Source organism: Carassius carassius, chromosome 29 (genome assembly GCF_963082965.1).
Source record: "Carassius carassius chromosome 29, fCarCar2.1, whole genome shotgun sequence".
NCBI lineage: Eukaryota > Metazoa > Chordata > Actinopteri > Cypriniformes > Cyprinidae > Carassius > Carassius carassius.
Window position 1 is genome coordinate 13,214,188 of NC_081783.1, and position 14,323 is coordinate 13,228,510.

The 14,323-nt window shown below is 36.7% G+C and overlaps 4 protein-coding genes across 4 annotated transcripts in view; 1 reads left to right on the forward strand and 3 right to left on the reverse strand.

The window, feature by feature from the left end:
* The window catches only part of LOC132109650 (alpha-1A adrenergic receptor-like), a 6,521-nt gene extending 5,169 nt beyond the window's left edge, over positions 1–1,352 (forward strand). The window contains exon 2 of the mRNA XM_059515909.1: positions 829–1,352. Coding sequence (XP_059371892.1) covers positions 829–1,328 — 500 coding nt within the window. The 3' untranslated portion in view covers positions 1,329–1,352. The remainder of the gene's footprint in view (positions 1–828) is intronic.
* Positions 1,353–1,692: 340 nt separating this feature from the next.
* eif4ea (eukaryotic translation initiation factor 4ea) lies at positions 1,693–6,119 on the reverse strand. The gene is made up of 8 exons (XM_059515911.1): positions 6,006–6,119; positions 4,010–4,113; positions 3,830–3,925; positions 3,657–3,720; positions 3,452–3,565; positions 3,199–3,338; positions 2,563–2,692; positions 1,693–2,478 (listed from the first exon to the last, which is right to left on the reverse strand). The coding sequence occupies exons 1-7, from the start codon at positions 6,021–6,023 to the stop codon at positions 2,578–2,580; spliced, it is 651 nt and encodes a 216-aa protein (XP_059371894.1). The 5' UTR covers positions 6,024–6,119; the 3' UTR covers positions 1,693–2,478; positions 2,563–2,577.
* Positions 6,120–6,504: 385 nt separating this feature from the next.
* On the reverse strand, positions 6,505–10,642 carry adh5 (alcohol dehydrogenase 5). Its single transcript, XM_059515912.1, has 9 exons — positions 10,525–10,642; positions 9,858–9,959; positions 9,296–9,437; positions 9,098–9,185; positions 8,351–8,570; positions 8,008–8,268; positions 7,622–7,757; positions 6,820–6,958; positions 6,505–6,704 (listed from the first exon to the last, which is right to left on the reverse strand). Exons 1-9 carry the CDS (start codon positions 10,540–10,542, stop codon positions 6,680–6,682), a joined length of 1,131 nt encoding a protein of 376 aa, XP_059371895.1. The 5' UTR covers positions 10,543–10,642; the 3' UTR covers positions 6,505–6,679.
* An 890-nt stretch (positions 10,643–11,532) lies between these two features.
* gar1 (GAR1 homolog, ribonucleoprotein) lies at positions 11,533–14,265 on the reverse strand. The gene is made up of 6 exons (XM_059515910.1): positions 14,079–14,265; positions 13,811–13,965; positions 13,315–13,374; positions 12,712–12,823; positions 12,393–12,572; positions 11,533–12,024 (listed from the first exon to the last, which is right to left on the reverse strand). The coding sequence occupies exons 1-6, from the start codon at positions 14,227–14,229 to the stop codon at positions 12,014–12,016; spliced, it is 669 nt and encodes a 222-aa protein (XP_059371893.1). The 5' UTR covers positions 14,230–14,265; the 3' UTR covers positions 11,533–12,013.
* Between the last annotated feature and the right edge of the window lie 58 nt (positions 14,266–14,323).

Consider the following 14,323-nt stretch of genomic DNA (forward strand, 5'->3'; position numbering starts at 1 on the left):
AAAACTTATCTGTACTGTTTCACTATAGTAATTAAGAAGTATTTATTTTATGAGTACATATAGTGTTATCCCATATGAATGCAACACTTGGGATTTAGTTTTAAATTAGCTTTTTTTCACTTTTCATTTCCAATTTCTCAAAAAAAAAATATATATATAGATATTTACATAAAATATAAAACGATTATTAATGTAAATGTTTTACATGCGATGTACACCTGGTAACTTTGTTCTATTTTTTACATGCTATGTACATCTGGTATTCAATCAATTTTTGGTTTCAAAGTTTTCACACCACTTTGCAACAAGCAAAAAATTTGACAGGCATGCATTTCTGCCGCCTGCTGGATGCTAAAGCGAATGACAGACCTTTAAAAGAAGCACCAGTTGTATCAGCAGGGGAGCACAATCATGAACAGACACGAATTGTGCCAGCAGGGGGCACACCAGTTATATTGTGTTATATATATATATATATATATATATATATATATGAGAGAGAGAGAGAGACAGAGACAGAGACAGAGAGAGAGAGAGAGAGAGAGAGAGAGAGAGAGAGAGAGAGAGAGAGAGAGACCGACCAGTGTTATGGTTTATTCAGGGCCAGTAATTTCACACAGCATCACAAAAAATGTAACCTTCAAGTATTCTCAGGAATGCACTTCAAAACTTAAATTTTCTCTGGAGATGGTGTCATTTTCAAATTCTTAGAACTTTCTGAATATAATTAAAATGTGAATCTAGCTTATAATCTGAATAACTTGGAAAACTGATGTTACAGTATTAGAGTATAAAACTCAACTTCACCGATGTGTTCTCTCCTTGCAGTGGCGTTCAACGTCAGACTGCGGCCTCCTGAAACAGTCTTCAAAATCATCTTCTGGCTTGGTTACTTCAACAGCTGCCTGAATCCCATCATCTATCCCTGCTACAGCCGGGAGTTCAAACTAGCTTTCATCCGCATCCTGAAGTGCAGATGTCACCGCAGAAGACGGCCAGGTTGGAGAGCGTACAACTACCAGGGCTCGCACATCAGCTCCTTCTACTCACGGCAAGACTCAAAGGACTCTGTGAACTATGGTGGTTACCTAAATGGGAGCCAGAGAACCCTGTCCTCTGCCAGCCACAGCCCTAGTTATCATACCAAAGGCCTGTCACACTTCCAGGAGGACGGACCCAGACATGCCCGGAGCAGGACACCTTCTGTGTTATCTGAGAGTACTTTGGATCATCATCTTGAGCCTGTGGAGGAAGATCAAACACAGTCTGTAGGCAATCCAGATCAAGCTGCTTTCAGAAATTGGCCTCAAGAGCAACTGAAAGAGTGAGGATGTCGAACTATAAGTGGCACAAGAATAGTATGAAGAAATCATATTTCTTTCTAAACTATTTAAATCTAATATACAACCTGGCGTTAATGTACAACACGGTGTGAATACTCTGGTATTCTGTAACAAACACAGCATTAAAGCAATTGTGCTGAACATTTTTCATTCATTTCCAATACAAAATAATTGATTGCTTGATTTTCATGTTGTATAGCTGCCTTTTAAGATATACATTACACTGAAATATTGTTCTTTCAAAAGAACATTCTTTTTCATCATAGATGATTAACAAAACGACACTAATACATTTAACAAAATGGGTTATAAGCCTACTAGAATGGAATGAGAAAACGGTTCCCACATCTCAAGAATCTAAGAGAGAATTATTTATCATGAACAGATGCACTTCAGAGGCTCTTCACTGGGTATAGACAATGCACTGTACATTTTATTTACATTTATTTATCATAAGCACCCATGTTCAAGAAAGGGCTTCTATTATTTTTTGTTGCAAAGAATTCAGGCTACTCAATGAAACCCCTTAGGAGATAGTAAGAACCAGAGATCCGTTATCAATACTGCCTTGAACATTTTACGTTAGGAATGGAAAACAAGACTGCACAAATACACATTTATACAACAGTCTTTGAACAGAATCAACCTTTGACAATCTCAAGCCGCAATACAAAAATTATCTGAATAGTGTAATTAGAAACATCATGATCAGTTTACTGTCCAAATCACTTAAACACTAAATCCAAAGCAGAAGTGTAAATGTCTAAGTAAAAAATAAATTACACTTAAGATTTAGTAGCTGCAACTTGACATAAAAAGGCTAACAGAATGTGAAAGAGAAATATTCATAAATTGAACTGAATACACTTCCCATCCCCACCAGCAAAAGATCAGTTAATAATATGCTGCTAACATTTAAAAAAAAAAAAAAAAAAAGAACGTGGCTCTGTTTTTATACACTGTACATTTTCGTAAATATAATATTCCTCTGATTAAACCCTTCCATCTACAAATCTGAAGGCCTTTAATTTTCTAGTGTTTCCCCTCACAGCATCCTGTGAAAGGTCCCAGGTCAGTTTTGTCTCTTCGGATGAAGATGTGAATTTGCTAAAGTTTCTGACTGTTGTTGCAGCATCTGAAATGAAATTAAAGCATGAAAAATTTAAGACAGGATATTAAATATCAAAATAACGATATGTTAACTATCAGAAATACTCACTGTTTAAAAGGCTCCTTAAACAACAAACTTATTCTTGGTGGTGGAACCACTTTTGGTGGCTGTGTCTGCATGTGACTGGTATCCTATGATGACTTTTGGAGGCACACCTAATCTCTCCTTATACACACGTCTGTGAATAGACAAATACATGCAAATTTATAGATATATTCAAGAAGTAACATTAGATTAGGATTAAGGCTGCAATGCCTCATAATAGCCAAAATAAATGATGCCTGTTCAGAACCATCTCAGCCCAAAGTATCAACATGTAAAGTTGTAATTGCTGTGCAAATGCATGCATTGCACCTTTGAGCAGCATTAAACAATCTGGGTAAATAAATGCCACTTCAGAAGCCCTTCTGTGCCACCTCTGCAGTGCTAAATTGGAAAATCTGTCTAATGCTCTACCTAATAACCACAAATGAAAAGAAAGTGAAAATTAAAGTCACACTGAAACGCAAGTAGCAGAGGTATTTTTCTTCGGTATTGTGATAAACATCCAAGCCTTACAGATTATTGGAAAAGGAAAAAATGTAGTGCTAGGACTTGCGTCTATGCATAGGTTTTGATTGAGATCTGGGTGATGGGCAGATGAACTCCACCTTGAAGGGTTTAAGTGGACTGAATGATTTTTACCCTATGTGTACAATGGCGTCTTTGTTCTCATAGTCTGTTGTCCATATCGCTATTTTGTCTCCCTTTGTTCGGATGTTGACGACAGCACCACAGACATCATCACTGTGGTCATCAAACGCTTCTCCCACAAGGCACAAAAGCTGAAAAACAAAACCAGAATTTATAGAGAGAGAACGTCTAAGCTTTTATGATCCACAAACACAGTATAAATTTTGCAGCTAATGCAGTTAAACCGAGCGGAGTATGGACTTACCGTCTCCAACCAGAAGCGGTCCAGGTCGGCTCTGCGCTGCTGTTTGGACAGGGTGATCAGCCAGCGGCCGCCCCGCTTGTTTCGCTCATCTTCCCACATGGGCTCAATGCCATCCTGCTCCAAAAAGAGCACACGGATCAATTTGAATGAATTGGAAAAAAATGTGCATCATGCTGTAATGCTATATTGTGGTGCTATATCTTACCTTGAAGAGGGAGTAGTCACATCCTGACATTAAGTTACTTGATAACTGAATATGATTGTATAACCTGGGAAAGAGCATCAAATCCTCTGTTAGTGGCACAGTCTGTATATTTAGTCGGTGGTTGGTGAATCTCTCATGCTGTCTGTTGTTTCAATTCTCTCATTATTACTTACGCCCAGAAGTCTTCCACTGTGTCAAATTTTGAGATGAGACGGAGATTAGCTTGCCATGTTTTGCTTTTGTCATTTTTAAAGAACCAAAGAGCCCATCTGCCAAAAGAAAACAACCCTTTATAACTTTTTTTCAGAAAACACACACAAAACATGAAATGCGTGTGGCCTGGGTGGCTTTACCTGTTCTGCAGAGGATGTTTAATATAATCTTCAAGACTCACTATCTCTTGCTTATTTTCGTCGTTTTTTTCTTCTTCTGAATCAGTTGGATTTGTTGAAGTTTCCTACAAGCACAGAACAAAACAATTTATTACATTTCTAATATTTTCATCTGAAGGTTTGCAAGCTGAATGGGACATTTAAAATAAAACACCTTTCTTTCTTTTTTTGAAGGGGAGCGGTTCTTGACATTTTGGACTCCAATACCACTGTCTGCAACAATATTAATTGGACTTTTGCAACCGTTTGTTATCTATTATTTTTACAATTTAGGATTTTTAAAAAATATTATCCACAATTTATACTCAACATTGACATTAACTTGGAAAAAAATATATATATTTCAGTATATAAATGCAAATGGAGTTATTAGAATTAATTTACATGACTTTTCCAAGTCTGTAAGTCACAATTTTAAAATAAAGAACCCTCATATTAGTATATTGCTTTGTCTTATTTGAAATCATTCGAAGTTTGCTGAGGCCCCACTGTGTTAGAGTAAATGTTATACAGTACAGACCAAAAGTTTGGACACACCTTCTCATTCAAAGAGTTTTCTTTATTTTCATGACTATGAAAATTGTAGAGTCACACTGAAGGCATCAAGGGCTATTTGACCAAGAAGGAGAGTGATGGGGTGCTGTGCCAGATGACCTGGCCTCCACAGTCACCGGACCTGAACCCAATCGAGATGGTTTAGGGCTGAGCTGGACCGCAGACAGAAGGCAAAAGGGCCAACAAGTACTAAGCATCTCTCGGGGAACTCCTTCAAGACTGTTGGAAGACCATTTCAGGTTACTACCTCTTGAAGCTCATCAAGAGAATGCCAAGAGTGTGCAAAGCAGTAATCAGAGCAAAAGGTGGCTACTTTGAAGAACCTAGAATATGACATATATTCAGTTGTTTCACACTTTTTTGTTATGTATATAATTCCATATATAATTCCACGTGTTAATTCATAGTTTTGATGCCTTCAGTGTGACTCTACAATTTTCATAGTCATGAAGATAAAGAAAACTCTTTGAATGAGAAGGTGTGTCCAAACTTTTGGTCTGTACTGTATATCGCCTACAATTCATAAAATAGTTAAGGTGCATTTATTATTTCAAGGTGCTATTACTTCTACTAATGAAAAACTATTGTAAATTTGCTTTGCTTATTCCAATACGTATCACCAGAACGATATAAAAACTCACATGAATAAGCAAACGACACTATTTTGGTTCTTAAGACTGCAAACCTGGCAAAACCCTCTAAAAAAAACTATGCACCTTTTTAATATCTCGCTGCATACTCAAGGAACTTAAAATATATATTTCAAGTCTTGTCTTATGTCACAGTTAATGGTGAATATTTAGAAAAACTTTGACAGGAGTTTCTCAGAAAACTGCCCTTTCTGAAAATGTACATAAAAGTTCACCAAAGGTAGTCTGAGGAACCAAAAAGTAACTTTAAAATTCGACACTTTCATTGTTATTAACAACGGACCAAATATATATATATATATATATATATATATATATATATATATTGAGCTACAGTATGCGATGTGTCCATGCAATGATTAAAAACAATCACATTGTCCATATTTTCAGTGACACATCAGCAAAACAATTGTCTACATTAAAGGAACAGATACGATTTAACAAACATGTTCAATTTAAAAGAAAACCTAAAAAACGCTCACAGCTCACCTCTTCAGATAAAAACATAACATATTTAACACTTTTGCACAATATCCTTCAAACGCATATGTGCGACAGTCAAGGCATATGTGCGACAGTCAAGACACGAGCTCACTTGACTGTCTGCAGTGAGATATTTGAGTCCACAGCAATACAGTGATTCAGATTAGCTTCTATAAAATCCCTGAACAACACGAAACACGTATGTAACATTAATAACTACCACTTGTGTCATCACAATAGTGTTTGTAAGAGCACTTTTATTTACTCACCGGTTCAGCAGTCGCCATCTTCTACGAACGTGAAGGGTCTTTCCGTGTGTGAAAACACCATTTGATTGGCCCAACTCAACCGAGCACATGTGAGTCAACGAGTAGCACGCGTCTGGACAGCGACCCCAAGAGGCCACCGAGAGAAATGGACTCCCGCCGTAAACGGATATGAATCATGTATAGCACGTTATGATTCATTAATACTTCACTGCTCGATTGAAGTGCTTTATTTATGCACACAGTATAATAAATGGACCATTCGAAATGTTTGTCACTGTGTATTTTTAAATTTTTTATCACAGAGTAGAACGTATCAGGGAAAATAATATTTAAGGAACATAATTTTACCAGTATGAGATTAACTGAATTGTTTGCAACACAGCTTTATAATAACCAAATAATGTATTTGGTCAATTTCTATGACGTTCAAGTTTTATTTAACAGAATATATCAAGCCATTAATATTTTGACTATTAAAAAAAAGAGAGAGGACAGAAAGTTCTGTTTTGTAATCAAATTTATTCAGTGTGTAACGAACTCTACACACCAATAACCATTATCAGAACAGCCTCTAACACAACAGACAGCACAGTAACTACTGAGATGTGTTAATGATTAGTATGATTGTTTCATGGCTAGACAAGGCAGTTAGGACTCATGTTTTAACTTGAGGCTTAAAGCTGCAGGACGGTTCGGATACTGTGGAAGACACAAAAGAATGTTTGCATTTAGACACCAATTTGTTTCCAGTATAGCATTAATATGACATTACAGATAGCACCAGATCAAAACAGGCATGTTATAAGGCATGTACCTCTTCCCAGCATGCATCAGGTCAAAGGCCTCATTGATCTGGGCAAAGGGCAATGTGTGAGTAACAAACTCATCCACCATCAGCTTCTTATTCATGTAGTCATTCACTAGCTTCGGGACACTCTCCACACTCTTCCAACCTGAAAGACAGAGAAAAGAAACCTTCTCTTATAAAGTGAATTGCCCGGCATATCATAATTGATATGCTAGATGTCATTTGTAAATGGTAACATTTTATTATAAAAGTGTATTAATAATAAAAAAAGAAAACGAAAAGAAAAACAACTACATAATAATTATAAATATATACTAAAAAGTGTATATATTATCAAATACCCGTATTTTTCGGACTATAAGTCACACTGGACTATAAGTCGCATTTATTTAGAACCAAGAGAAATCCTTACCGTCTACAGCCGCGAGAGGGCGCTCTGTGTCTTCAGTGTAGGCTACAGGAGCAATGAGCAGCATAGAGCGCCCTCTCGCGGCTGTAGACGGTAATGTTTTCTATTGGTTCATTTCTGTTGGTTCATTTCTCTCGGTTCATGTCAAATTAATTTTGATAAGTCGCACCTGACTATAAGTCGCAGGACCAGCCAAACTATGAAAAAAAGTGCGACTTATAGTCCGGAAAATACGGTATACAAATAATACATTGATAAACAAATCAAATACATTTTTATTAAAAATACAAATTAAAAAAGTGATTCTTTTATATTATTATAAAGAAACTAATATACAAAAATAATATGAATGCAATGAAAAATAAAATTAAATACAATAAAATTAAATCAAATCCCCACCACCAAAAGCTGTGCCTTTCCATGTGCGCCCTGTGACCAGCTGAAAGGGGCGGGTGGAGATCTCCTGCCCTGCTCCTGCCACACCAATGATGACACTGGTTCCCCAGCCTTTGTGACAAGCCTCAAGAGCAGCTCTCTGAATTCAAACATGACAACAAGAAACATTGCACAAGGTTCATCCTGAATCTAAAGCTGTATAAAACAATAGGGCAATTTTGCACTTCGCTTTAGTACAAATAGTGATGATTATTTTGTCTCTTAATTTTGAGTTACCATGGAAGCAAATATTCTGAGGAACACTTCAGCTAAGCAGTAGACAGCTGGGTGGCTGTATTTGCCTGCTTTTGTTCATCCTAAACTAAACAGCTGATGTTTCTGCAGCTCACCATAATGCCAACATTGCCAATGCATTCAAAGGAGTAGTCAACTCCTCCATCTGTCAGCTCCACCAGCACCTCCTGAATGGGCTTGCTGTGGTCCTTGGGGTTCACAAACTCAGTGGCTCCAAACGTCTTGGCAATTTCAAACTTGTCTGGGTTGATGTCAATGCCAATGATCCTGGTGGCGCCGACTGACTTGCAGCCCATTATGACTGCAAGCCCCACTGCTCCCAAACCGAACACAGCACATGTAGAGCCGGCCTCAACCTGGCAGGGTGAATACAAGTTCATAAGACATTTTAAGGCAGCAAAATGTAAAGAAATGCATGTAAATAAAATCACAACAGACCTTAGCAGTATTGATAGCAGCTCCATATCCAGTGGAGATGCCACAGCCCAGCAGACACACTTTGTCCAGGGGGGCATTTTCATCCACTTTGGCCAGAGAGATTTCAGCCACCACGGTGTATTCAGAGAAGGTGCTAGTACCCATGAAGTGGAAAAGCTGCTTTCCTTTACATGTGAACCTGGAGGTCTTATCAGGCATCAGACCCTGACCTTGGGTCAACCTAAAAAAATATATATATATATATATAACTAAGTATCTACAGACCAAACTATTTCAGTTAACATGAACAATAAAAAGACCCATGCTACAGTTTAAAAGTTTGGGGTTGGTCTTTTCTGCTCACCAAGGCTGCATTTATTTGATCAAAAATAACAGTAAAAATAGTGATATTTTGAAATATGAAGACTTTTTTCTATTTTAATACATTTTAAAATGTAATTCATTCCTGTGATTGAAAAAAAATTCCAGCAGTCACCACTCCCCTAGAAAAAAGTTCAAAATAACAGCATTGCTTAAAATAATTTAAATAGTTAAAATTGAGCCAACTTAAATATATATATATATATATATATATATATATATATATATATATATATATATATATATTTTTTTTTTTTTTTTTTTTTTTCAATTGAATGTGTCCTTGCTGAATAAATGAATATTTCTTGAACTCTTACTGACCCCAACTTTTAAACAGTAGTGTATTTTCAAGAAGGAAAATGATAATGAAATGACATTTATTATTACCTGATTTTCTGACACAGGTTGGTTTTAGGATTTTTACAGAACTTGCACTCTCCACATTGGGGTACATACAGCGGAATAACAGCATCGCCTTCACAAAAAGTAACAGAGCTTCAAGATTTCTGCATAACTCCAAAAGCTGCTCACATTTTACACTTTAAATGTCATTCACGTGAGAGTAAATAGTCTATTATGACATGCCTGGTTTGAATTTGGTGACCCCTTCGCCAACACTCTCAACAGTGCCTGCCCCCTCGTGACCCAGGATGACAGGAAACAAGCCCTCAGGGTCACTTCCACTCAGAGTGTAAGCGTCAGTGTGACACACACCTGTGGCATGAATCTAAAACATACAATCACATAAGACTTCTCAAGATTACAGATTTTGAACAGCTATGCATTATTGTTTTTTTTTCAATAAATGACTTGATTTCTTAATTATTTAAATAAAGAATACAAACACTCTTCTGCATAATCATGCTCAAAACAAGACAGCAGGGTCAAAACTGAACATCGGTGCACCTGCCCGGTGTAAATCTGTCACAAAACACGATGCTTTGACAGGGTGCAGCTGCAAGCCAGTTTGCTACAACTTTAGAAGAGCCAGTGGAATTAGAAAGTGAAATATTGATGCTATCAGTTATGCAAAGATCTCATAATCTTCTTATATGTCAGATTTAAATTTTAAAAACAAAGGTTTTATAGAGCACCATGGTACTCTGTGTCATCTACACTTTTGTCAATGTTCAGATTAATGGTTTACCTTCACTCGAACTTCATGGGCCTTCGGTGGAGCTACTTCTACTTCCTCAATGGAAAGAGGCTTACCAGCCTCCCAGGCCACTGCTGCCTTGCATTTGATCACCTGAGGATGAATTGAGAAGATATTGGTTCATACATTTAGAAGTAAAGTTTTGGTAACTCCTTTTCCCAATAAAATGAAGGTTATGTAAGCTACTGCTCTGGACGAATTTATACAGATACAGTGCAGTTGGAGAAGCAATTAGACACACAAAACCATGTGATTTTTAATAGTTAATTAACAGTATAGCAAAATCGGCCCAATATATTGTGAATCTCTATTTACATGTTGTAATGAATCTATGCTTAAAGCACGTTGAATGCAACAATTAAGAGATTAGACTAAGACGTTTCTGATTTTTCATGCATCCATTCCACATTTCTGACTCCAGAAAACAAGGGCAAAGGAAAACGGGTCAAAGCAGCACAATGGATCTTTGTATGCCTATATCTGCATTCATGTCATGCACAAGTGCTGCTATATTTGAAAACGTTTTTTGATTGAACATCTCGACACGCAAGGTTTTTCATAAATATTGCAACATTACGTACATTAAACGCGCCCAAGTGCACACTGTAAATACTTTACGTAGTCCAAATTGTGTAAGCAAATTTCGCTGGAAACTTACTTTCCCAGTTGTGTCCATGCTTTTCTTCTACCACCAACACGAGAGGAAGGGAAAGAGGGGTGGGGCAAACTGAAGAACTCTTTCTTCAACAAATGAGAGACCACGATGTGTCTACGCTTGCGCAAAGTTCGTTGTTTTTCTCAGCGCAAGCAGCGCTTTTCCATCTTATTGGTCTGTTGCTAAACGATGTATCTGTTGAATTGTTAAATAATAAATCAAAGAGCAGGCTTTCCTTCAAATAGAAATAAACTGTAAATAAAATTATGCATGTACACTGTAAATTAGTTATATGAATTACCATATACATAAACATTGTTAAAACATTTTTTTTTTACTTATTTTTTCTTCTTCAAAAATATGTATGATTTGCTTTATTATTAAAGGACGATTGACTGATATAACTGGACAGTAGACACAGTGGCTGGGAATTGAACTTTACCTCATGTAGCTTTTCATTCTCCACAATCCACATGCATAACTATCAGCATACTTTAAACTTTCAGTAGTTCAAATAGGCCAGTGTATTTGTAGAATATAATCACAAAATTAATTAGGAACTGTGGAATATAGTTATCAAAATGTCGTTTTGTAATATATGAAATTTTGTCACTTGTTTTTACATTAGACACGGAAATCCTATTTATCAGCATCTTCACATTTTATATATATATATATATGTGTGTGTGTGTGTGTGTGTGTGTGTTATTTTAAGCTGTAATCAGTGACATAGCATTGTTTTTCCAAGAATAGTCAAGGCAATTTCCCAACACCATTTGGTTCCACACTGAAGATTTGGAAAAACCCTGACTGAACATTTTGTCCAGCTGTTGATAACACTACACATTGCTCTTAATAAGCAATCTCTGACAGCTTTGCAGAATCATGAATCTCCCCCATTCAAAGACGCTGTAACAACCCAGTATCTACACTTTTTTTGGAATCTGTGAACAAACAAGTTGGCAAATCACAGTAGAATTAGTAAAAAAAAAAAAGGGGACCATGTTAAAATTACAGTAAATATACCATCGATTTTATTTTTCAAATCCATGGTGGCATCTGGAGTTCAAATGAAACAAACTGCTATTCTGTAAATTCAAATATCTTTTTTAATCCAACAATGAAAAGATTTTTTACTTTATTATCTGTGGATTTGGTTTGAGCATTTTGTCACACTACATAACCTTGATGTTATACAAGTCTATACTGGTCCAGCCGTCAGTGGTTGCTAACCAATCAGTCAAGGTTGGAGAGACACTCGTCCTCTTTGTACACAGGCATGTGGTAGCTTAAAACATCAGCCCTATCAGTATAACAAAAAAAACCTACTGCAGAAAATACACATATGGTACAAAACAAAGTAAAAAGTTCAGCTGTACAAGAGAGGCATCAGTTAATAGTCTAAAGACTAGGCCCCAAATGCTGCTTCTGGATTCTTACTGGAAGTCTCCCCAGCAGATGAAAGGACACATCCCATACTGAAAGACCTTAATCATCTTCCACCTGCAAAGCAAGTAGGAAAAATGTGACATGTTTCTCCTACTACAATAAAGATGTTTTACCTGAATGAAAAAAGCAGATCAGATATATTATATTGTTCACATATAATACACTGCTATTCAGTGTAGATGATTCTATGTAAATTATTTTATGCAAATGCAGCCTTGGTGATCATAAGAGATGTCTTTCAAAAACATCCAAACTTTTTAACATTAATGTATATTCAAAATATCAATTTTGTTAGTGGATTGGTAAAGGCATGAAGGTAAGTACATGATTGAATTGTTTTGGATAAATTCATCCATTAAACTGAATTCAGTACTTTCATCCAATTTATTCATTATTTTCTGATGATCAACAGAACTAATTACCTCTGAATCCACCTCCACCTCTGCCTCCTCTGAATCCTCCCCCACCTCCTCCGCGTCCGCCAAATCCTCCCCCACCTCCTCCTCCGCGTCCACCAAATCCTCCGCGTCCACCAAATCCTCCACGACCACCAAATCCTCCACGACCACCACCATTGCCACCACGACCTCCACGGAAGCCACCTGCAAATACATCATACACTTTAGGGTCTATACCTTCAAAGGTAAACCACAATATTTAAGTTATGTAACGGTTAAAACCATATTTGATGATCAAACGGAATCAATCAGTATACGTATGACGTTTCTTGTGTGATCTTACCTCCTCTCCCACCTCTTCCTCCTCCTCTACCTCCACGGGGCGGCCCCTTCTCACCTGGAGGCCTAGGGAGGAATCTCTGGAGGGGCAGCAGCTTCATAGGGTCAATGTAGAACTGATGCAAGAGGAGAGAAAGAGAAAAGCTAATTAAAAATATCTGCATAATACTGTAAGTCACATCCTAGTGTATTGATAAGAAAAATTGCTTGAAGGCTCTTAATCTCTAAACATGCTTCTTAATTATGGATAACTTTAATGAACACCCACTGATCGGTTGTCTTATATTGGAAATAAGTGGTGGGGTGTTCTTTAAAAAATATAACTGCAACTGCTTAAAGACTTATAAAGACTTTTTAGTCTCTTGTGTGTGTGTTTTTTTTTATTATAATATACACACATAATTACTATAAATGTTGTTATAATATTCTCTTTAAATTACACATTCCTACATATGTAATAAAAAATATATATATATATATATATATATATATATAAAGTTAACAGATATGTTATTCTTCAACTATCCACCTACTACTAAAAAAATGATCAAAAAACAAGGTTCAAACCAACACTACACATCTACGAAACCAAAAAGACTGAACTTACCTTCTGTAACTTCTTGAAGGAGGATGCCTTCATATTTTCAGAAAGTTTGACTGAAAAATACTGAGGAATTTGTTAAGGACTTATTTACGTATTTAATGAAATTTAACTCATCAACCCTGAAAAGTTTTATTATTAGTAATCTAAATATTTCAAAACTTAAAAACATTTGCATTCATTTTGAAATTTAATAAGTTGTGTATACAATTTTGCACTTTTAAAAACCCTTAAAGGTTTTATAGCAAAAAGACGAGCACAACAACCTGAAAGTAGACTTGAGAAATAGCTTGCTAAAAAAATGAACTATAATTCAGAGGGCATGTATTATAGTGAACAACCGGTTTTTTTTTTTCAGCAACTTTTGATCAAGCTGATAATTTAGAGGCCTTTGAAATTCGTCAAAAAGGGGTTTAATAGGGTTAATTATACAAGAAGATTTTAATTCTTTGTAGGATCTGACAGCACTGTCAGGATCCCATGAAATAACATGTAAGGATACAAAATCACGAAGCTGCCCAAAGATCTCGTCCACTTTTCCAATTTGCTCCTTGTTTTCCAGGTATACAGGAGCGTTGAAGTAGGGTACTTTATTGTCGTCCGTCACACATTTACAGACAATATCATCCTCACAGGGGTGCACGAACTCTCCCAAAGCTGAGACGCGAAGAACATGAACAGCCATTATAATCTGACATGCAGTCTTGCAGTGAAAACGCAATCTAGCGTAAATGGAAAGAGAAGCATGAAAGAAAACAAAGGCACCTTACCAACAACATATTCCGGTGGGCCATAGTCTTGGTTTCTGTTAAATCCTCCTCTGCCACCTCGACCCCCTCCAAATCCGCCTCCACGACCACCACCTCTGTTAAAACCACCGCCACGACCCCCTCCTCGACCACCACCCCCGCGGAATGACATGACAGAGAACCTGTAAAACACATGTAACCAATTTCTGGCTAATTAGGACAAGATAAAGCTCAAAGAGGAGAAAACTAAATGAAGTCTGATCACC